This window comes from Rattus norvegicus, chromosome 7 (genome assembly GCF_021556685.1).
Source record: "Rattus norvegicus strain SHRSP/BbbUtx chromosome 7, alternate assembly SHRSP_T2T, whole genome shotgun sequence".
Classification (NCBI taxonomy): domain Eukaryota; kingdom Metazoa; phylum Chordata; class Mammalia; order Rodentia; family Muridae; genus Rattus; species Rattus norvegicus.
In genome coordinates, this window is record NC_141540.1 from 17,213,188 (window position 1) to 17,235,000 (window position 21,813).

The following is a 21,813-nucleotide window of genomic DNA, read 5'->3' on the forward strand; positions in this document are numbered from 1 at the left end:
CTCTGTCTCTCTGTCTCTCTCTCTCTCTCTGTGTGTGTGTGTGTGTGTGCATGTACTCGTATGGCAGTGGAAGCCAGAACAAGAAATCTGCTCCCCTACATCTGAAGTTACAGGTAGTTGTGAGCCACCCGATATGGACGGGTGAGTGGAACTGACCTCAAGAACAGCAGAAACATTCTTAACCACTTAGCCACCTCTCTACCTTCCTTCCTTCCTTCCTTCCTTCCTTCCTTCCTTCCTTCCTTCCTTCCTTCCTTATTTTTCTTCCTTCCTTCCTACTTCTTCCTTCTCCTCTCTTTCTGATATTTTTGAGACAGTTTCTGTGAGTAGCCCTGGCTGTCCTGGAACTTGTTCTATAGATCAGAATGGCCTTGAACTCACAGAGATCTACATGCCTCTGCTTCCTGAATTCTGGGGTTAAAGACACGCACCACCGCCTTCCTTTTCTTAAGTAGGACAGAGCACTTTCCTAAACAGCACTTTAGTTAATATTTACTCCTCTGTATGATCATATTTTATGGATTTTGAGTTTGGAGACAGTGTCTAATGCTATGTTGCTAAGGATGACTTAAGCCTCTAAACCTCCTAATTCCCAGCCTGAGTGCTGGAGTTACAGGTTTGCTCCACTCTCCTCAGTCTATGCAGGATATCAAACCCAGGGGCCTCTTCTATGCGAGGCAAGCACTGTACAAACTGGGCTACAACCCCCGCCTTCTCTTATATTTTAAAAGAGCTCAGAGGAGAACAGGACTTCCAGGGACGGTGGACTGCTTGGGCTGGGGACAGAGCAGAGAGGGGGAGGGATATTTGATGATGATGAGGAGGAAGAAGAGGAGGAGGAGGAAGATGAGGAGAAGGAGGAGGAAGATGAGGAGGAGGAAGAGGAGGAGGGGGAGGGGGAGGAGATGATGAGGGAGACTAGCCTGAGAAGACATGGACGAGAAGAGAGACCGATTAAAGTTCAGACCTATCTAAATCATAGGGCATGACAAGTGACTCAGTTGCCTAGAAACAGTTGGGACCATGTGCTTCCTGTAGTTATATATATTTTTTTCCAAACTTTTATTAAAATCCTGTAGTTATATTATTCTTTTTTTTCTTTTCTTTTTTTTAGTTATATTATTCTTAAGCAGTGCTTGTCCCATCCTGAGCCCTATCCTGTTACACCCCCCTCCCCAGCAGCTTGGTAACTTCTCATATGTTCCCCACAGTCTCTTCTCTCTTCTTTAGGGTCTTTGCTCCTGGCTCCTGACCTGGAAGGGTTTATGAGGGACCTGGGTTGAGGTCCAGTCCATTCCAGATCTAGCTGCTTGCTCTGGGCCTGGGAAGGTGGCCAATATGTTGGGGGGTAGGGCCAGTCTTGTTGAAAGATAACGAATCTCAGAGTTGTAAAGCGCTTGATCTTTAGAACTTGAGCACTTCTTTCTGGGATGAAGGGCAAGAATAGGGATATGAACAGGGGTTATTCTGAGTCACCACATCCAGAAGCCACGTCCTTCTAAGGACAGGATACACTAGGAGAAAGAAGTTGAATGTCAGAGGTCAGAAGGCCAGGACTAGGTTAAGCCTGGCCCCATAGCAGCTTGCAAGGTGGAAGGATGACATCCCACATTTCTCGCTACGGAGCTGAGGGTCTGTGATGCTCCTGCCTGAAAGCCTCCCAGCCTGGGAAAATTCATGCTCTCCCTGTAAGGCTTAGAGTCTAAGCACAGCAAGGCGCAGGAATAAACACGACAGCTCTGCTAGAGTACCCATGTCAGACTGCAAAGATATAGAGCTTGTCTGAGAGAACAAGGCTGAAGCTGTGCTAGTCTGCAGGACGAGGGGTAGAGGGATGAGAGCACACAGAAGGTGGAATTGCAAAGGGTGTTGAAGAGATAAGGTCCACGTAGGAGAGGACAGAACCAGGGGACGCTGAGCGAGTCCTCTTCCCACCCCATCTTTCTCTGACTGTGGGGATGACCAGCTCTCTTGACTGCAGTCCTCACATCTGGGAAACGAACTGTCCATTGAGGAGGAGAAAAAAAAAAGCCAAAAAGAGGGGGTGAAGGAAGGGGCTGGTAATTACTACTGGAGCTGCTGTGAGCAAGTACTGAATGCAGGGACTGTAGGGTGTGCAGGAAAAGTACTACATTGTGCAGAGTCCTCTCCTTAAAATGTGTCTACTGTATACTGGGGCGGGGAGGGGTAGTGGGTAACCTTGGTTGTCTGGGTCTGGAATCGACTGAGAGACTTTCCTGTGGGTGGGCTTATGAGGAGAAGTGAAATGAGAGATGAAGTGAAGCGGCACTTCCCCTAGAAGGCGCACACTTTCTCACTGCAGCTGAGGTCTGAAGGAAACGCAGGGCTGCTTGTTTCTGCCCCCCTTCGCTCCTTGCTTTTGAGTGAATCTGCTCTGACTCTGTCTGCCACTTTTGCAGATATTGGAAGCCAGATCCGTCATACTTCCGATGAGGTTCTTCAGATAGCCTCCGGTTTTGAACTGTGGAGACATCCAGCTAAATGGACTGAGCAACTGCAAGGTTCCCAATTTCTCCACCATCCAGACATCTTAATATTTACACCATACAGACTCAGCCCGAATTGTGTAAGACATGCTAATAAATCCCTTATTAACGTATTTTCGCTGTATTGGCTCTGCTCCTCTAGAGGACAATGACAACCATGGTGATCTGCATAAAGCGTGTCTACTTCTTGCTTGAAGGTGCCTTCAAGGTCTCCTATCATGCTCTATTCAGACCAAAGTCCTGGGCCAAAGTCCTGGGTGTCACAGAGGGAGACACAAGTGATGGGATCCAGAGGAGAGATGTCCATTTAACAGGACTAACTGCTGCTCAGGGAGGACAAGCCCCCAGCTCAGATCACATGATCTTCCTGGAACCTGTCTAGACTTACTCTGTGATTGGTCTCAGAAAGCAAGTGCTCAAAGATTCAACTCCATAGGAGCAGTGCTACGAGAGGGGATAGCAGGGCCCCCGACACTGGTAGGATGTTATGAGCTGCCTCACCTCCCTCTTCCTGTCTCATTGCCACCTCAGTTCAGTCAGCAAGAGCATCAAGAATCTGCCCCTAGAGCCCTCAGAAGGGTAGCATGTGCCCTTTCCAGAATTGCCACTGCAGTCACTCAAGTACACCTTCTGAATACATGAAGGCGACTCCTTCCCGTCAGCTGTTCTTGAACAGTCCTACAGAGCATTCTCCACCGTCAGGAGACAAACAGGACCCACATCAGGAGGACAGGAGCAGGCTCAGTGTTAGAAGAGCTATGCTGGCATTTGTAGCAGTTTCAGAGACTCACAAACCCCCATCCCCCCACTTTCCACCGTGATCATGGTTCTTGGCAGACTTTTCAAAGCCTGTCGGAACAGGAAATGAAACAGTGTAGCAAACAAGGAATAGATGATGAAACAGTTTGCTCTGTCATAAGGCAAAGAATGGAGCATTTCCTAGTGAAAAATAATTTTTTTTCAAAACGGATGAGCATCATAAAAAGTGTACTCAGTTGTACAAAGTATGGGCAAAAAATCTATAATGAAAACCTCAAGGCACCGATGACAAAAATTCAAGGCTATCCGAATAAATGGAGAGACATACAATGTTCATGGATAGGATGACTCAACAAATTAACATGCTCATTCTCTTCAAATTAACCTAGTGATTTACAAATGTCCCAAACGAAATTCAAGCAGCACTCTTTGTGGAAATAGACGTACCGACTGTGATATTGATTAATTATGAGTCAGGGTCTCACCTGAGATCAAAGTGGCATGGCCCTTGCTACATCCACCTGCCTCTACCTCCAGAGTGCTAGGATTAAAGGGATGTACTACAGTACAGGTTCAGCTGATTATGAAATTTATGTGAAAACCCAAAAGGCATAAAAATCCAAAAATTTTATGAAAATAAATATAATTAAAGAACCCCTATTACTCCCTTTAAAACACACTATACCATTATGGGAATCACCGGGCTGGAGGGACAGTGTAGTGGGCTGGTCTGATGCTGTTTGTATTGTAATGCTAAATACTGGCCCCTAAAGCTGGGTTGCTGCCAGAGATGAGAGAGTCAAGTATCAAGTGGTGCAAAGTGACCTTGTCCCCCAAGTTACCCCTGATTGGTGAATAAAGATGCCTACAGCCTTTAGCTGGACGGAATTGAAATAGGTGAGGCTTGGGGTTACTGGGCTATGGATCAGAGGAAAACCATAAGGGGGTGGGGTGTGGAGGAGAGGAAGGTGAAAAGAGAAAAAAAAAAACTTCATGGGGTAAGAACTTTAAAGAAATCATGGCCATGAGTGCCAACCAATTGGAGTCAAGACTAGCTCAGATGAAACATAGTAACTAATAACTCGGGGCTGTTGATAAGAACACAGATTCTAATAACACACAGGGTAGATATCTGCCCAGCTTTAATGCTGATAAAGGCTTATTATAAATTAAAGGTCGACCATGTATTTTTTTTCTGGGAATTGGATAATCAAAGGTAGCATAGAAATTCCTGATTGAGATTAAATATATTTCACAAGACAACTCAGCAGTTAAGAGCACTTGCTGCCATGATGGAGGGTCAGGGTTTTATTCTCAGGACTACTGTGGCAGCTTAAAATCATTTGTAACTCTAGTTCCTAGGGATCCAACAGTCTCTTCTGGACTCTGTACATACCGATGCTTATGTATGCAGAACACTTATACAAGCAAAACACTCAACGTATAAAATAAAACATTTATTTTATATCTCTCTACACACTCCTGGCTGTCCTGGAACTTGCTGTGTAGACCAAGCTAACCTTGAATTCACAGAGATCCACATGCCTCAGTTTCCTCAGAGTTGGGATTAAAGGCTTGCACCACAAGATCTGACAGAAATGGTCAGCCTGGAAATGGTCAGTCTGGAGACAAGTGACTATCCATACTTAGCACTTTATATATATATATATATATATATATATATATATATATATATATATATATATATATGCATACAATAATAATGAAAAAAGCAGTCACTGAAACAGTCCACCCAGTGACTACCAAAGGACCTATTTTTTATTCCCCTCCCAAACAAAGGACACACAACATTCCCAAGTGACTCTAAACCAAAGTTCACCTGTCCCCAAAGTCCAAGATCTTTCATGCTTTGTAATGCTACCCTTGGGTTCTGATGTGGGTGACTATCGTCTGAAAAGTATTAAATCAAACGAAATTGTTATCCCAACACATGACCAGTACACAGTCACCAGTGTAGTAAGGCATTTAAAAATCTCACTTGAGGGGCTGTGAGAAGACTCAGTAGGAAAGACGGCTTGCTGCCAAACCTGATGGCTTGCATTCAATCCAGGAGTCTATGTAGTGAAAGGAAAGAGAACAAAGATAACTGACTCCCAGAAGTTGTCCTCTGACTTCCTTCCACACATACACTGTGCCATGTCCATGCCTCCCCCCAAATAATAAGTAAATGTAATTTAAAGTAAAGACATAACTGTGGGGGTGGGGCTGGCACACAACTTTAATCCCAGCACTCAAGAAGCAGGTACAGAGGGATCTGTGAGTTTGAGGCCAGCCTGCTTTCCATTGCAAGTACCAGACTAGCTAGGGTTACATAGTGAAACCCTGTTTCAAATCCTTGTAAACAAAGAAACTCTCATTTGAGACTTGCATCAATTCAGGGTCAGCTAAGTGTATATGGCTTACACTTCTAGCTGTCTGCAAAGCTCACACCTGAGTACTGTTCCAATTCTTTAAGGGAATAAGTTACGTGAAAAGGCAATACTGTCAGGGTCAGCTGGGAGGGTAGCTCAGTGGGGAGCACTTGCCTCGTACATGTCAGGCCCTGGGCCCAGCCCCAGCACAGCACCCCTAAAAACCCAAACCAAAGAAAAAGCAGAGCCAATTTAAATGAGTACAGAAAGATAAAAATAAAATGAACTTGAAGAAGAGTTTTGTTTTGAAACCATTTCTCACTCGTGTAGCCAAGGATGACCTGGAATCTCTGATCCTCCTGCCTCCAGCTCTCAAGTACTAAATTTTAGGCTTGTTAACACCATGCCCAGATTATGGGATGCGTCCTGCATGCCCGACATCCTACCAACAGACCACCACCCTTTTTTGAGACATTATTTCACCGGTAGCCCAGTCTGACTTCAGTCTTTGGTCTCTAACACCCCTCTGTTTCAGTCTCCCAAGTACAGGGAGTATAGATGTGTGATCATGCCCAACTGAAACTCAGGTTTTGCTTCGTTTTGTTTTGTTTTTAGAGACAAGGTTTTCTGCGTAGCCTTGACTGTCTTGGAACTCACTTTGTGGACCAGCTTGGCCTCCAACTCAGAAACTCAATTTTAATGGTCTCGTGATGGGAGAGTTTGGAAAGTCAAAACCCAGAGTGGTTAGATAAGGGAAATTTGTGAGCGCCTTCTGCAGGAAGTGGGAGGCTCAAGGGACAACAGCACTTCTCTTGAAAAGTGGAAAGGAACCTGGGGATCGTGTCAGTGTGATTTCATGTAAATTTTAGCTGCTGTATTCATCACAAGACCTGAAAGTTATATAAATCTATCTTCAGGGGTTCCAAGATTCCTCTCGCTTAAGGAACAATCCTCTTCAAATTCTACAACTATCCCTTCACAGTGTAACAGCCCGGATCTAGTGTACTGTTCTACTCGTAGTACCAGAAGGACAGAAGCAGGAGGATATAGCTATAAGTTTGATGAAATAGAATAAAGGTGGAAACAATGAATGTAAGGGTTTGCCTCAATGACCACATAGCCTCAACTTTGCCGGAAAACCTGCTCCCCTCTCCTGCTTAAACATCCATGGTGGCTTATAAAAAAAAGTCTAGGCTTGCGCTCCAGTAGAAGTCTCATCAGCACGGAGACCCTCGGGGACCACCCAGGAAGCAGTAAGGGTCTTGCGATAAAATTCTGGTCTGATGTTCATAGCCACTCAAGGACTTATTTAATTCTTTATTCAGAGATCTCAAGAGGTAGGAGGGTGGGCGAGGAGGTCCCAAGGCAGCTGTGAGGTCACTGTGCTCAGCGGTTCCACCCGCAGCCACAGTCCGCCCTCCGCACGCAGGATCAGCTCCGGCTTCCGGCGCGGCTCATTGTCATCTGGCAGGACGCGGAAGCGCAGCAGCGTCAGCGCCAGCGCCACCTTTATCTCGCTCATGGCGAAAGTCTGTCCTATGCAGTTCCTGCGGGAGAACAGGGTGGGGACTCTGACTGTGCGGAGACCTAGCCAGACGTCCTCGGACCCTCTCAGGGGACGGGGATGTGCCTGGGACCCCTGCGTGGGCGTCCGTATTCCTGGGACCTGTCCTAGCCCCAGTGCCCAATGCAGACCAGGGCGGGCCTCAGGAGAGCAGGGCAGCAGCCTTTGACCTTGCCACAGCAAGGGCTCTGCAGACCTTTGCACATAACTCAGGTAAAGGTCGGAGAGGAGACCCAGAATCCTCATCCACCCAATTACCCGCTGGTCTCACTCTCAGACCCAGACTCCTCCCGTTCACCAATGACCATTTCCTCACCTGGGTCCCGCTGAGAAGGGAATAAAAGCCAGAGGTGACCTCTTCTGTGGGTTTTCTGGGTCAAAGCGGAAGGGGTTGTAGACCTGTACGCCAGGAAAGACTAGGCTAATGTGTCATGTCTCTTCCCCATTTCCAGGATGGTAGCTCTGGTTTCCTGTGTAGGCTTGTGCCTCCTCCCAGGGTCCCAGAGTTGGGGAAAGGGTAGGGTCGCACCTCAGGGTCTGGCCACACTGAAGGATTGTGGTGAACCCCAAAGATGCTGATGACACAGATGTTCCCTGTTGAGTAAGGAGACAGTTAGGACAGGTCCATGTCGCTTCTGAGGGCCACCATCCTATCCAGGCCCCTCTTCCCACTGATATTGAGGACACCTTTGGGGATGACCCGGCCATCTGGCAGCACAATGTCCTGGGAACAGCAGCGGGAGATTAATAAGACTGGAGGGTGCAGCCGCAGACTCTCCTTGATGCACATGGTTAGGAAGGGCAGCTGGGCCAGGTCGTCCCTAAGGAACACAGCACACGATTATCCAGGAGCAAAACCAAAGCCTCTCTGCGACTCAGTGAAGCTGACACATAGCTCTGTACCTAGAGTATTATTTGTTCTTAAAAATATTAAAAATTTAACGTTATTAGTGTGCATGTGTCTCTGTGTGTTATCTGTCTGTGGAGGCCAGAAGAGGGTGTCAGGTTCCGCGGAGGTGGAATTATAGGTGGTCGTGAGCTGCTGGAAAAACAGCTAAGTTCTTTTCACTATTGGGCCATCTCTCTAGCCCCTTTTGTTTTGTTTTGTTTTGTTTTAGTTCTCATGTTGGCCTTGAGCTATATGTTATCTAGGATGACCTTTACCCTTGATCCTCTTGCTTCTACTTCCTAAGGGCTGGGATGAAAGAGATATTAGTAGACTCCAGATATGCTCATAAATGCATGAGAAATTATTATCTGGCAAAAATAAAGAGGACACAGGCTGGGTGGTGTTGGTATGCCCCTTTAATTCCAGCACTTGGGAGGCAGAGGCAGAGGCAGAGGCAGAGGCAGAGGCAGAGACGGGGGCGGGGACGGGGGCAGAGGCAGAGGCAGAGGCAGAGGCAGAGGCAGAGGCAGAGGCAGAGGCAGAGGCAGAGGCAGAGGCAGAGGCAGAGACGGGGACGGGGGCAGAGGCAGAGGCAGAGGCAGAGGCAGAGGCAGAGGCAGAGGCAGAGGCAGAGGCAGGTGGGTCTCTTGAGTACAAGGACAGTCAGGGCTAAGTAGAAAGACACCAGCTCAAAAAGAAAAGCGAGATGGAGCAAGAAGAGGCCAGAAGAGGAGGGGGGGGGAAGGGAGGAGGAGAAAAGAAAGAGAAGAGATTCCAAGCATGGTGGCTCTAAGCTATAATTGTAGAACTTGAGGTGGAAGGGTTACCATAAAGTGGACACCAACCAGTTCAGCAGAGTAAGAGCATGTCGAGAAGGAAGATGAGGGAGGTAACCAAAGAAAAAGGTAAACGCCTGGGGCGGTGTCTTAATCCCAGCACTCAGGAGGCAGAAGCAGGTGGATCTCTGTGAGCTTAAGGACAGTCTGGTCTACAGAGTGAGTTCCAGGACAACCAGGGATACACAGAGAAACTCTATCTTGAAAAGGCAAGAGAAAAAAGAAAAGAGGCGGAGGAGGAAGGGAGAGAGAGAGAGAGAGAGAGAGAGAGAGAGAGAGAGAGAGAGAGAGACCAGATTATGAGTTATCAGAGAAACGAAAGACTCTTGGCAATGGAAGGATGTTATGCTGTGTGCCCTCTATCCCAAGCAAGAATTAACGAGGTAGGGAGAGCTAGGGAGTTGCTGAGGCATGAGGCAGTAGAGGGGACCGATGCTGAGGATGTAGACACACAGAGACTATCTATTATGGAGAGATGGCATCCCAGGGACCCCGCACCGGGGACTATGGAAAGCACAACCTTATGGTGAACAGCAAGAAGCTAGGGCTGGGAGTGAAGCTCAAACAGTACTTCCTACTGTGCATGAAGCTGGGCTCCATCACTAGCACTGAAAGAAAAAGTAGTAAATTAAATGTTCTTAGACTACAGGTCATTACTAAAACCAGGATGATGTTTATGGAACCGAAAATGAAGAGCCAGGAGGAGACTTAATATACTATGTGTTCTTGGGGCTGGGAAAATGGCTTAGTAGACGAAATGCTTGCTATACAAGCTTGAGGGGCGGAGCTCAGATAGCCAAGCAGACGATCACAACTGACCCCGGAGCAGATCAGATAAGACGAGCTGGTCGGATTCACCACACCGGCAAGCTCCTGCTCAGTGAGAGACCCTGACTCAGTAAAGAACATGGAGAAAAAAAATCAAGGAAGACACCTGATGTCGACATCTGGCCTCCACACACATGCACATGTGCAAGTGTGTACGCATGCATACATACAAACACACGAGTCCACTCCCTACACACACCATATTTTTAAAAGTTCTCAAACTGGAGATGGCTCAGCGGTTAACTTACAGCTCCTCTAGAGGACCTGAATTTGATTCCCAGTGTGTGTGTAAGCAGCTCCCGGCCAGCTATTACTCAAATTCTAAGGGACTGGAATCTCTCTTCAGTCATCTGTGACACCCCCCTCCCCACGCACACACACGAATGGCAGACATCTTGACACACACACACACACATGAAAATATATAAAAATTAAAAGTTAAGTCATTGTTAGATGTATTGGTGCATGCTTTTAATCTCACACAGAGGCAGGCAGTCTGCATAGTGAGACTGTGTCTCCAAAAACAAAAACAAAAAAGATATTTTTTTAAAAAAAGAGTTCTTGTATATCAGAAAAAAAGAAAGAAAAGAATAGAAATTCCAAAGGTAGGAAAACAGAGTAATTTGACACGTCAAAGGAAGAGACAAACATGGCAGATCAGAAGGTGATCGCCACGCTCAGCATGTCTGTACGGTGGCGCAAATTCATATAGCAGAGTGTGCCACAACTTTCCAGATTGGTAAACACATTCTACAATGAATACTGATGAGGACACAAAGAAGTGAGTGCTCTCCGGGTCTGTGTGTGGAGGGGGGATTTCCCAAGAGCCCCTAAGTTACAGAATCAAAAAGCCTTTGAGAAAAAATGAATGATATTTTAAAATTTATTATGGTGTGGTGGTGGTGGTGGAGGTGGTGGTGGTGGTGGTGATGGTGGTGGAGGTGGTGGTGGTGGTGGAGGAGGAGGTGGAGGTGGTGGTGGTGGTGGTGGTGGTGGTGGAGGTGGTGGTGGTGGTGGTAGTGGAGGTGGTGGTGGTGGTGGAGGTGGTGGTGGAGGTGGAGGTGGTGGTGGTGGTGGTAGTGGAGGTGGTGGTGGTGGTGGAGGTGGTGGTGGTGGTGGAGGTGGTGGTGGTGGTGGTGGAGGAGGAGGTGGAGGTGGTGGTGGTGGAGGTGGTGGTGGTGGTGGAGGTGGTGGTGGTGGTGGTGGAGGTGGAGGTGGTGGTGGTGGTGGTAGTGGAGGTGGTGGTGGTGGTGGAGGTGGTACTGGTGGTGGAGGTGGTGGTGGTGGTGGAGGTGGTGGTGGTGGTGGAGGTGGTGGTGGTGGTGGTGGTGGTAGTGGAGGTGGTGGTGGTGGTGGAGGTGGTGGTGGTGGTGGAGGTGGTGGTGGTGGTGGAGGTGGTGGTGGTGGTGGTGGTAGTGGAGGTGGTGGTGGTGGTGGAGGTGGTGGTGGTGGTGGAGGAGGAGGAGGAGGAGGAGGAGGAGGAGGAGGAGGAGGAGGAGGAGGAGGAGGTGGTGGTGGTGTGTGTAGGTGCCTGCAGAGGCCAGTGACACCATCAGATCCCCTGGAACTGGAGTCACCCATGGTCGTGAGCCACCTAAAGTGGGTGCTAGCGTCCAAATTCTGCTCCTCTGCAAGAGCAGCAAGTGCTGTGAACTGCTGAGTCACTTCTCAACCCTGGCACCTCGTGCTGGAATTTGTCCTACAGAAGTAGTTCTATGGGTTCTATGGGTTACCAAGGGTCAAAGTCCACAGCTATCCCCTGCCTTGTGTTTGTTAGAGGAAAGGTTAGAGGACCAACAAAATGGTTCACAGGGTAAAGACACCTGCCGCTAGGACTGACAACTTCAGTTTAATCCCTGGGTCCCACATGGTAGAAATTCTACAAATTGTCTTCTGAGTTTCACACATCCGCTATAGTACATGTGTGTCCAGGTGCACGTGTGCATGTGTGTGTGTGTGTGCACTCGTGCATGTGCGTGTGTGTGCACACACATATACACACAAGCACTCAGGTGCACGCATGCACACTGAATAAATATGAAATTTCAAGAGAGAAAAGATTAGAAGCTAGGCAAATGTTCATCAAGGTGGGAATGTTTTGATAAGTCACGATACGTCCGTTTAACAAAATCCTATACAGTTAGTCAAAAGGTAGAAGTAGGAATCCCTAGTTCTACTACACATTGGACAGTAAATCAGCACAGAGATACTAAGAGGCAATTCAGCAATATTTATTCTCACTGAAAATATTTCTATGCATGTCCTCAGTAGAGATCCGAACTGAATAATTGTGGGATGCAACACAGAACACAAAAGAAGGAGCAGCTAGGCGCGATGTGAGTAAAGGAACAAAGCACTACACGCATGTATGTATGATAGACACTGCTGAGGAAAGGCCTAGAAGGCCATTTGACTGAAGGACCTAGAGGTCTCCCAGGAGACTAGAGGAAAGCAAGCAGGGAGAAGCTGTCTGGCCAGGGAGAAGCTGTCCCACCAGCTGCAAGGCGAGCAATGCACTCCAGCCTCCAGCCTCCAGCCTCCAGCTAGTGATCTTCGGGCTCCTTGTTGTTTTCATTCCCCCAACCATCCTCCCCAGGGAGTCCCTAGGCACAGCCTACAAATGCCTAGCCATTTCTGTCCACGGTCTAACTGTCCTAAAGACAGCATATCACACATCTTTCTTACGTTCACTTTGAGACAAGTTTTACTTTGTAGCCTAGGCTGCCGGGTGCTAAATGTAATCAGCAGTCCCCCCATCCCCATCCCCTACCCCCACCCCACCCCCTCACCCCCACCCCCACCTCCCACCCCTGTGCCAAGATTCACACCACACCTGGCTTTCCCACTCTCTCTTCCGCCTTCTGATATTGCCTTCCAAAGGTCTTCAGGGAATACACCTCTGGCTAAAGCTCAAGTTCTTAACAGTTCAAAACATTCCCAGTGGGAAGCCTCCCTGGTCCGCACACATCTATTTCCCAAGCATCCGGGCATGTTACCTACCCCACCACCCCCACCCCTAAGCATGTCAAACTGTCTCAGGCATGCTTTCCTCCTGGCATAGCAGAGACGCCTCCCTCTGACTGTCCCGTTCACTGTGTCATTAAGCAGCTTGGCTTTTCCTTTTTCCCTGACTCTGCTTATATCATCTGTTCTGTAGACTGGAGCAGAGATCACTTGAATCCCTCACTCTGGTACCAGTGTGGGCAGGATAGGAAATATTCCATCACAAACTGGCCAACTTAAAAAGGCATCTAGGAACTGGCATGGTAACACAGTTTTATAATGCCGACACCCAAAAACAGGGTTGAGGAATTGATTTGAGGCCAGCCTAGACTACAGAAACAATCTTACTTCAGAAACTGGTAACACTTTATTTTGAGATGGGTGTTACACTTTGAGATGGCTTTGAACTTAGAAGTGTGACCAGGTAGGCCCTGTGGACTTGTTCCATGAATGAAGGGATATAGACTTTTTACCCATTGAGATCCTTGTGAATCCCCAGCACGAGTGCAAGATGCAAATCGAACAGAAGAGAGAAAATGAAGGGGAGCTCAGGTCTCAGGGAGGAAATGCAAGTTTAATCAGAAAAGCAAAGGGGTGAGAGCAGTTTTGAATTTGTGTTGGTGCCATCTGCTCTCCTTATACTGTCACTAATTTTTCAAGAAGCTCTGAAGGAAGGTTTGCCCAGTCTACAGAGCATACAGATGGTTTATAAAAGTTTGCTCATGTCCCCTAGACAGTCAGTGTGGTGACAAAAATGGACTTTGAGATCTCTGTGTCACTAAGCATATAATCTTTCTCTTGCTGGCTAGACTGGGTATCTCCCTCTGAGCGCAGCTCTTACGAGCATCAGGAAATGACAGAGGAAAAAGAACTTCTCTTCCCCGTCTAGGGAGCAGAGCCAAGGAGAAAAGCCACAGAACAGACCACAAGGACCTGGGCTCACCATTCAATCTCCTCAGGCTCTCGGTCCCTCAGCAGCTCCCGCACCTCCTGCCGGCAGCGCTCCTGGTATTCCGGGTGCCTCGCCAGGTTGTACAGGATCCAGGAGAGTGCGCTGGCCGTGGTGTCATGACCTGGAGGACAGACAGGAAGGCTTGTGTCTCTGGGCTGCTTCAGCATCACAGGCCGGACAGTGAGGTCCCCAGGAAGGATGGGGAAGGGATGAATGGAAGGAATGGAGAGATCCTGGGTGTCCCCGAATAGATGAGCCGGGGACTAACAGTTCCCCACCCTTTTGTTAGCTCTACACAGGGACCCTCACCTCCGAACATGAAGGTGTCAGCCTCTGCTCGGATGTCCACATCCGACAGCCCCTTCCCATGCTCATCCTGTACATAAAGCAAGACCACAACTCATACAGTGTCTGAGCACTCCTGAGTCTGTCTTTCGACAAGTTCTGACACCCACCGCTCACACAGGGTCTCCCATATTATCCTCAGGGCCCGCCTCACAGTTTTCTCCTTGGTTTCTGCTATTCTTTGTTTCTTCTACACAGCATTCAGCAGAGCCACATCTAAAACTTATCTCTAACCTGACCCTTCATTTCACAATCACCACTATGCCTCCCTAGAACTCTTAGATGAAACTTAACTTCTATCTAATGTTGAACGTTGAGATCCATGCAACTTGGATCCCGGAAAAACCCACCTTGGCCAGCAAGAGAACATCAATAAAGTCTAAAGTTTTAGTCTTAGCCCTGGCCTTTAGGAATTCATCAACGCCCTGGGTATTGAGGGTGCTGCGTCTCTCCCTGATGACAGCATCTGTGAAGTTGTGCACCACGTCGCAGGCCTTGCGGAAGCGCCGCCCATCAGCAGTGAGGTAATACAGGAAGTCCAGGTACAGGAAGGGCTGGCGTTGCCGTTTCACTATGAGGGAGCTGAGTTCCAGGATCGCAGCTATGTATTCACTGTTAGACCTGTAAGGCAAGCCGGAGAGAAAGCAGAGTCTTAGCACATACAAAACCCCAGAACATCCCCCAGGCAGAGATGCAGGGCTGAGACACTCCACCCACCCAAAGTGCCCTCCGAGCGTACTTCTCTCTGCCTCTCTCACTCCTTATGAGCCCTGATTCCAGGTGGACATGGGCACTGTTTTTAATTTTTCTTTCACTCAAAAATCTGCTTCTGCGGTTCCTCCTTGATTTGTTGCAGATGTGCCCTACTTTGGGCATTGTGCTCAGCTCTTTCGCTCTCTGGATCCTATGCTGTCTGTCTGCCCTCTAAAAAGTTGGTATCCAAATTCAAGTCTGACTTGAACTCTTATCTTCTTAACTACCTATGGCTGCCCTGAAGCTCAAGAGGAAGTCCACATCCTCTGGCTGATTGTTCAACAGCCTTCACAGCCAGGTGGACATGGTGCTCACGCTACAAAGTCAACACTAGGAGAGGGAGGCAGCAGGGTGGACTGTGAACCGTCTGCCTGCCTGGGCTATATAGTGAGTGAGACCTTTTCTAAAAACGAAAAGTCCCGTGGTTTTTTTTCGAGACAAGGTTTCTCTACAGCCTTCGATATCCTGGAACTCTTTTTGTAGACCATGCTGGCCTTCAACTCAGAGATCCGCCTGCCTCCTGAGTGCTGGGGAATTAAAGGCACATACCATCACCACCTGGCAATGCATAATATTTTAAAAATTATTTTCATTTTTGATCATACTCTTTCCCTTCCTCTAATATCTTGTTGAACCTCCCCACTCATACAACTCTGTGTTTTTTTCTCTCTTAAAAAAAAAAGCCCAAATGAAAGAAAAGGACACACAGGCACAAAAATAGAGCCCTACCTATGCTGACCTTCTACTCTGGAGCATGCGTCCTTCCTTGGTGTGGTAGCTGTGCCCAGTGTCACTCCAGTGAAGAAAACCGATTTTCCCTTTCTCATAGGCACCAACTGAAATAGCTCTTTGGCTATGGGTGGGACCAGGTGCCCAAGTCCCCTTCTACTGGGATTGGTGGCAGTCAATGTTGATTATCATCTTGACTGGCTCACAACACACCTAGGTGTTCAGTGAAGCATATGTCTGTTTGTGTCTAGAGGGTTATCTCAGAGAAGACTCTCTGAGTGGGTAAAGGCCTACCAGGCATATTGCATTGGGTGGGGATTCATGTAGACAACATGGGAAGGAGGCAAAAGGTTGGTTGCAAGCACAGGCAACCTTTACTTCTTTGTCATTATGGTGAAGGTGCCCTGCCACACCCTTCCTCGTAGACTGAAACCTCTGTCACCAGGAGCTCAAACAAATCTCTTCTCCCTTAAGCTGTTTTGCTCAGATATTTTTTCTCAACAGGAAAACACACACACACACACACACACACACACACACACACACACACACAACTAATACCCACCTTAACCTCATTTCCAAGACATCGTTCAAACTGCCTGTTAATGATACTACTCATCTACTATTCCCACAATCCACCTCCCAGGAAGGACCACACGTTCTCCTCTCACTGTCATTAACTCTCAGTTATAGCCCACCCGTTCTCCTTCTGGTCAGTCGCAGTCTCACCCACCTCCTCCCATGGTCCAGGGCTCAAGTTCCCAGGGAAAGACAGAGAGAGACTCACTCCTGACAGTTGCTGTCGAAGCTGAAGATGCATTTTTGCAGGCTGTCCAAGGTCATCAGGCTGATGTGCTCGAACATGTCCAGACGGGCACTGCCCTTGGCAGTCAGACGCTGCCACTTGGCCTGGCCAGAGAAGTGGTATGAGATTGGGCTGAATCTGGTTTCCTTGCACCACTGCATAAGTCCAAACGAATAGTCGTTTACCCTGCTCAGAGGCAACCTTCTGGTGCTCTGCCCCAAGCACTGCACCCAGGGTAGGGCGGTCATGGGTGAGCACAGAGGTGTTATCAGGCAATGCAGGTCTGTTCAGCTCACTGTCTTCTACTCAGTCCCACCTCTTAAACCTATAGTAATAATTAAGTTGTTCTGATTTTATTTGCTCCACAGCCATACTTAAATATTTGCTTCACTACGTATACTCTCTTACTGCTGGTGAATTTTGACACACTCCCTGACCTCTCTGGCCCTCAGTTTCACAATCCATAATCTAGAAGTCACAGTCATCTCTGTCTTAGAGCAGTGTGGAAATTACAACAGACAATTTATATCGTAGAATCATCATAATATCTCTGCCTATAGTAGCAGATCAGTACAAGTCTGGTGTCTTTACTATCCCTGTTAGAATAGTGATACAGTTGTCCACACTTCCTCTATCCCCAGGCTTTTCAATGAGCCTTTGCAGCTCTCTCCATTGGGAGGTAGGCCTGTTTCTCCATGATGTGAATCTGAGATGAACTAGAGACTTATTTGTTCTGACCTAAGGAGTATAGACATAATAGTGTGCTATTTCTGAAGCCAAACTTGGAAAGGCTGTTTTTCTGCTCCCTCCCTCCCCCTCCCTCCCTCTCCCTCTCCCCTCCCCCTTGCTCTCTCCCTCTCTCTCTCTTTCTCTCCCCAGTCTTTCCATGCTAGGAAACCCAAACTCTCTCAAGGAGGATAAAAAGCCAGGATGGATCTAGCTGGCCCACCAAGGCCAGTGATGTTATTCTTTTCTTTTTGAAAAACAACTTTTCTTAGCTATTTGTGGTGTTGAATGCCTTTAATCTCAACAGGGACAGGAGGATCTCTCTGAGTTAGAGGCCAGCCTGGTCTACATAGTCACTGTGTCATAGTGAGTTCCAGGACAAAAAACAAAACAAAACAAAACAACAACAACAACAACAACAGCAAAAACAACCCCCTTTCTTTTGCCTTTAGTTGTGGAATCGGAGCCAGGGCTTGTGCGTGCTAAGCAGCTTCTCTAGCATTGAGCTACACCCGAGATCTTGTTTGTTTGAGACAGGGTCTTGTTGTGTAGACATGAACTCACACTGTACTTCTGCTTCAGCTGACAAGTGCTGGGGTCAAAGGTACCACCCACCATGCAGAGCCAGTGTGTTGTAAGTGGTGTGGTGTGTGGACAGGTACTGTGCAACAGATAACGTTGATGTGTGCTGACTTTCCGAAGCTTCTGCCACCAAGAACAGAAACAGATCCTTCTGAGCCCCCTCTGTCTGCTAGGAGCATGACTCCACGGTGTCACCTCTTCTACGCCTATGTATAGATTATTATTCCCACTTCTCAGTTAGAAAATTGCTGCTGGTGGTGGCGCACACTTTAATAGTAGCACTTGGGAGGCAGAAGCAGGTAGATCTCTGAGTTTGAGCCAACCTGGTCTACAAAGCAAGTTCAAGGACAGACAGGGCTACACAGAGAAACACTATCTCAAAAAAAACCAAAAAGTGACAGGCAGGCAGGCAGGCAGGCAGGCAGGCAGACAGACAGACAGACAGACAGACAGGGGCTTGGAGAGGGAAACCTGTGACCCCAAAGGTATCTTAGCAGACCCACACCTGCAGAATACATCTGAAACCACATCCCTTTCTACAAGGGGCCATGTGTTCCAGACACTCACATGCATGGTGTTCACGCTCTTGTTAAAAATCTTCACGTAGGACTTCAGGATGTCAAAGTGGAAGGCGGGTGTCAGCAGGCGTCGGTGGTGGTTCCACTTCTCACCAGCGCTCATCAGGAGCCCATCCCCTGGGAGGGCAGCCATGACAATAGGCAAGGGTAGTGCCTTCCCTTAACCCTCAAGGGAGTCCGAAGGCCCTCACTTTCAAACACTTACCCAGCCAGGGCTTCAGGAAGCCATAGAGGGTCATTTCCTTGGGTGCAACAGCAGCTGACACACAGGAGGACAATCAGGAGCCATGGGAAAGGAAGGCAATGGAGTTTAGGAGAGATAGGGACCCTCAGCCAGGGCTGTGCAGTCCCCCCTCCAAACTCAGCATGACAAGAAGAGGACAAGGACAGAGAAAGCAGGGAGAAAGAGGGAAACTGAAAAGGACCAGACCAGGCTGCCCCGGCAGGTAGAGAAAAGACTATACACATACCCCATCATGCCTTCACGTGGATCCTACTTTGTCTAACACATCTTCCACATTTGAACCCAGCAGAATACTCTACAGGCCTTCCCAGAGACCTAGGATACAGTGTCTGTTGCAACTCTCTGATTTCACCTGATGACATACGTTATCATGACCTGTCATGGCCACAGCGCACATGGTCTTCCTTGACATAAACATTTGGCAGTCTGGCATGATCAAATTGTGCCCTTCAGATATAACTCAGACAGGATTTAAATATGGTCCATTTGATGTCCCAAATGTGACATAGATAATATCCCAGACATTGTCTATCTCCTGTCACATACAACAGCATTCTGGCAAGACGGAAACTTAATGAGTGAGGAGCCTGAGGCTGAGGAAAGCACATGACATGACATGTGAAGGACTCCCCATCATTCGCTGTTCTAAAAGTTTAAATAGTGGGACTCCAAGCAGAAGGGTGATTTTGGAGGAAGAGGGTGTGCACAGAATCACAGGGGATCTCCACTGTAGCCTAGATGGGTCCAGCTGTGTCTCATTGAGTCTGGGGCTGCAGGAGGCAGAAGAAGATCTAGTTGGTGCTCATATGGGGACAGCGCTCTGTGATATTTTTGAGGATAAGGGAGTCCTTGGTCATAAGCACTTGACACATCTGAGAGAATGTTTGAACCCTGCTGTACAAATGGAGAAGCATAGGATGTAGTAAGGAGAGCAGTAACAATACTATGAACCTCAGGGATGAGGCTGCCTATATTGCCAAAGGGGAAAGGCTGGATACCAGTCTTCTGTTCCTCCGCCATCATCTTCCCTGCCCACCCCTCAGCTATAAATGTGCTGGTTGGAGACGAGATGTAAGGCAGCTGTTGTTGTTTTAGAATGTTAGAACTCTGTCTTCTCAGATTCCAGGGTCTCTCTAATCTCTTATCATTGGCATTCTCATTGAAGGCAGTATGAATCTCAGTATTCTGGTTAGCTCTCCGTTACCTCTGCCTGAATGCCTTTCAGATTCTCCAGTTAGTCACAGACTTACCAAGGAGTCTTAAAGACTGCGTAGACTAGAAATCCTACACTCACTTGAAGATTTTCACTGTCCCAGCTCCTGACACTCCTTATCACTTTCAATAGTTAACTTGAAGTTCTTCCAGTTTTGTTCCTGGGTTACAACTTGTTTGGCTTCTGGGTTTTGTTGTTTTTGTTTGTTTGTTTGTTTGTTTGTTTGATTGGTTGATTTTTGGAGATAGGGCTTCTCTGTGTAACCTTGGCTATCTGAGAACTCACTCTGTAGATAGACTAGGCTGGCCTCGAATTCAGAAATCTGCCTGCCTCTGCATTCAGAGTGCTGGAATTAAAGGTGTGCGCCCACCACTGCCCAGCTTGGTCTCTGCTTTCAAAACGTGTTGTAGCGCAGGTTTTTCTTCCTGCTGGGATTTGGCACATGAGGCAGCCGGTTAAAGGTACTGTTGTGTTGTTTTGATCTAGTTCCCAATTTTGTCTGTTAGGATGGTATGATATAATGGGTGTAAGATATTCCATTCCTGTGTGACCGCCACTTAGGGAGAGAGATCCTGATAAGTGTCCTGATTAAGTTTACTATCTGATAAGAAAAAGAAAATGATATATTACTATAAAACTTTTGGCCACTGTATGCATTACATTTTGGGGTGGGGTTGTAGAGGCCAATAGATGTTTCTCTAATTATCACTGTTTTAAAATTATGGTTTTTAGCCAATGATCTGAAAACTAGGGAAAGATATTACTTTACGTATCCTACCTTGTTTCCATTTAAGAGGGCACTCTGAATTAATGGAATTGTTTTGAAATTTTATTTTCTTTATTTTGTGTGTGTGTGTGTGTGTGTGTGTGTGTGTGTGTGTGTGTGCGCGCGCGCGCGCGCGCGCGCCCGCCCGCGGAAGACAAGTTTGCACAGTCACTTCTGTGGTTTTCCCCTTAGTGGGCTCCAGAGAGTGAACTAGGTCATCAGGCTTGCCCAGTAAGTGCTTTTAGTTGTAGAGCCATCTCACCAATCCTAATGTGATTGTTTTTATGTATCACTATGTATCTATAACAGTTTGCAACAAAATTCCATCTGGCCTTAAAGATCTTAACTGTGAATGAGTGGTAGATTTACTGTCGCTACCTTATAATTATTTGATAAAAAATCAGCTATTTGCTCTCTCCCAGTTTTCAGGGTAACAGATGCCTTTTGTAGCTGGCACTGTTACTACAGGGTTGGCATAGATTTTGGTCCCCTGTCTTATGCCTTCTTATTTATACAATGTAGTTCCCTACCCAGGATCACTGAAGGCTTTGCTAGCTTGCCAGCCTCTGCTGGAATGTAAGATCCTGTAACCCTCAGACATTAGTGAAACAAAGGGAAATGTGGAAAACGGAGTTTAAAAAAAAATCTAAGCAGCAATGAAGTACGTTTCTGTCTTGCACAGATAGGAATTTATAGCTCAGTAAAGTGTGCATGAGCAATCTTAGTCTGTTCTATGATGTCATAAATGTAACTTTGATGGTATATTCTCTTAAGAGACTGATACGTTTGCTTGTTATATTGCAGGGCTCATGATATCAAGAAATAAAGCCAAAACAAACAAACAACATGCAAAAAACGAGTTTAGTGGAAGAGAGAAATGTGAGATCTGAGCAAGTTGCTTAGGGGTTGTAGAAAAGGATATTTGTCTTTTGGGGTTTTTTTTTTTTGGTTTTTTTTATTTGTTGTTCTGTTTTTCAAGACAGGGTTTCTCTGTGTAGCTTGGCTATCCTGAAATTCACTTTGTGGACCAGGCTGACTTGGAACTCTGAGATCTGTCTCCCAAGTAAAGGCGAGTGCCACCACTGCCAGACTGAAAAGGATTTTCTTTAAAGATAGCAATTATGGTGAATGCGGGTCATTAAAATTCCTGAGGTCAAAATTTAGTAGGCTAATGTACAACCAAAATCTAGCTCTCTGGTTAATCAATGAGGTTCTCTTAAGATATTGATTTGTTCGTGGTAACAGTTACAAAACCAACTTAAAAATAAAACTTTATGTTTAATGAAGGCATGCTTTCTGTTAACTTTGTCAGGCTTTAACTACTTAAAAAACCGAGTCCTGACAAACTCAAGGTTTATCTAC

General features: G+C 47.1%; 1 protein-coding gene across 4 annotated transcripts in view; it reads right to left on the reverse strand.

The window, feature by feature from the left end:
• Positions 1–6,942: 6,942 nt before the first annotated feature.
• The window catches only part of Cyp4f6 (cytochrome P450, family 4, subfamily f, polypeptide 6), a 27,198-nt gene continuing 12,327 nt past the window's right edge, over positions 6,943–21,813 (reverse strand). For 2 of the 4 annotated variants that reach the window (NM_153318.1, XM_087555915.1), the window contains 10 exon segments: positions 6,943–7,185; positions 7,519–7,601; positions 7,732–7,796; positions 7,890–8,023; positions 13,702–13,831; positions 14,020–14,086; positions 14,406–14,676; positions 16,325–16,446; positions 18,218–18,345; positions 18,434–18,487. In NM_153318.1, the coding sequence (NP_695230.1) occupies positions 6,969–7,185; positions 7,519–7,601; positions 7,732–7,796; positions 7,890–8,023; positions 13,702–13,831; positions 14,020–14,086; positions 14,406–14,676; positions 16,325–16,446; positions 18,218–18,345; positions 18,434–18,487 (1,271 nt within the window). In that variant the 3' untranslated portion in view covers positions 6,943–6,968. 4 annotated transcript variants of the gene reach the window in all.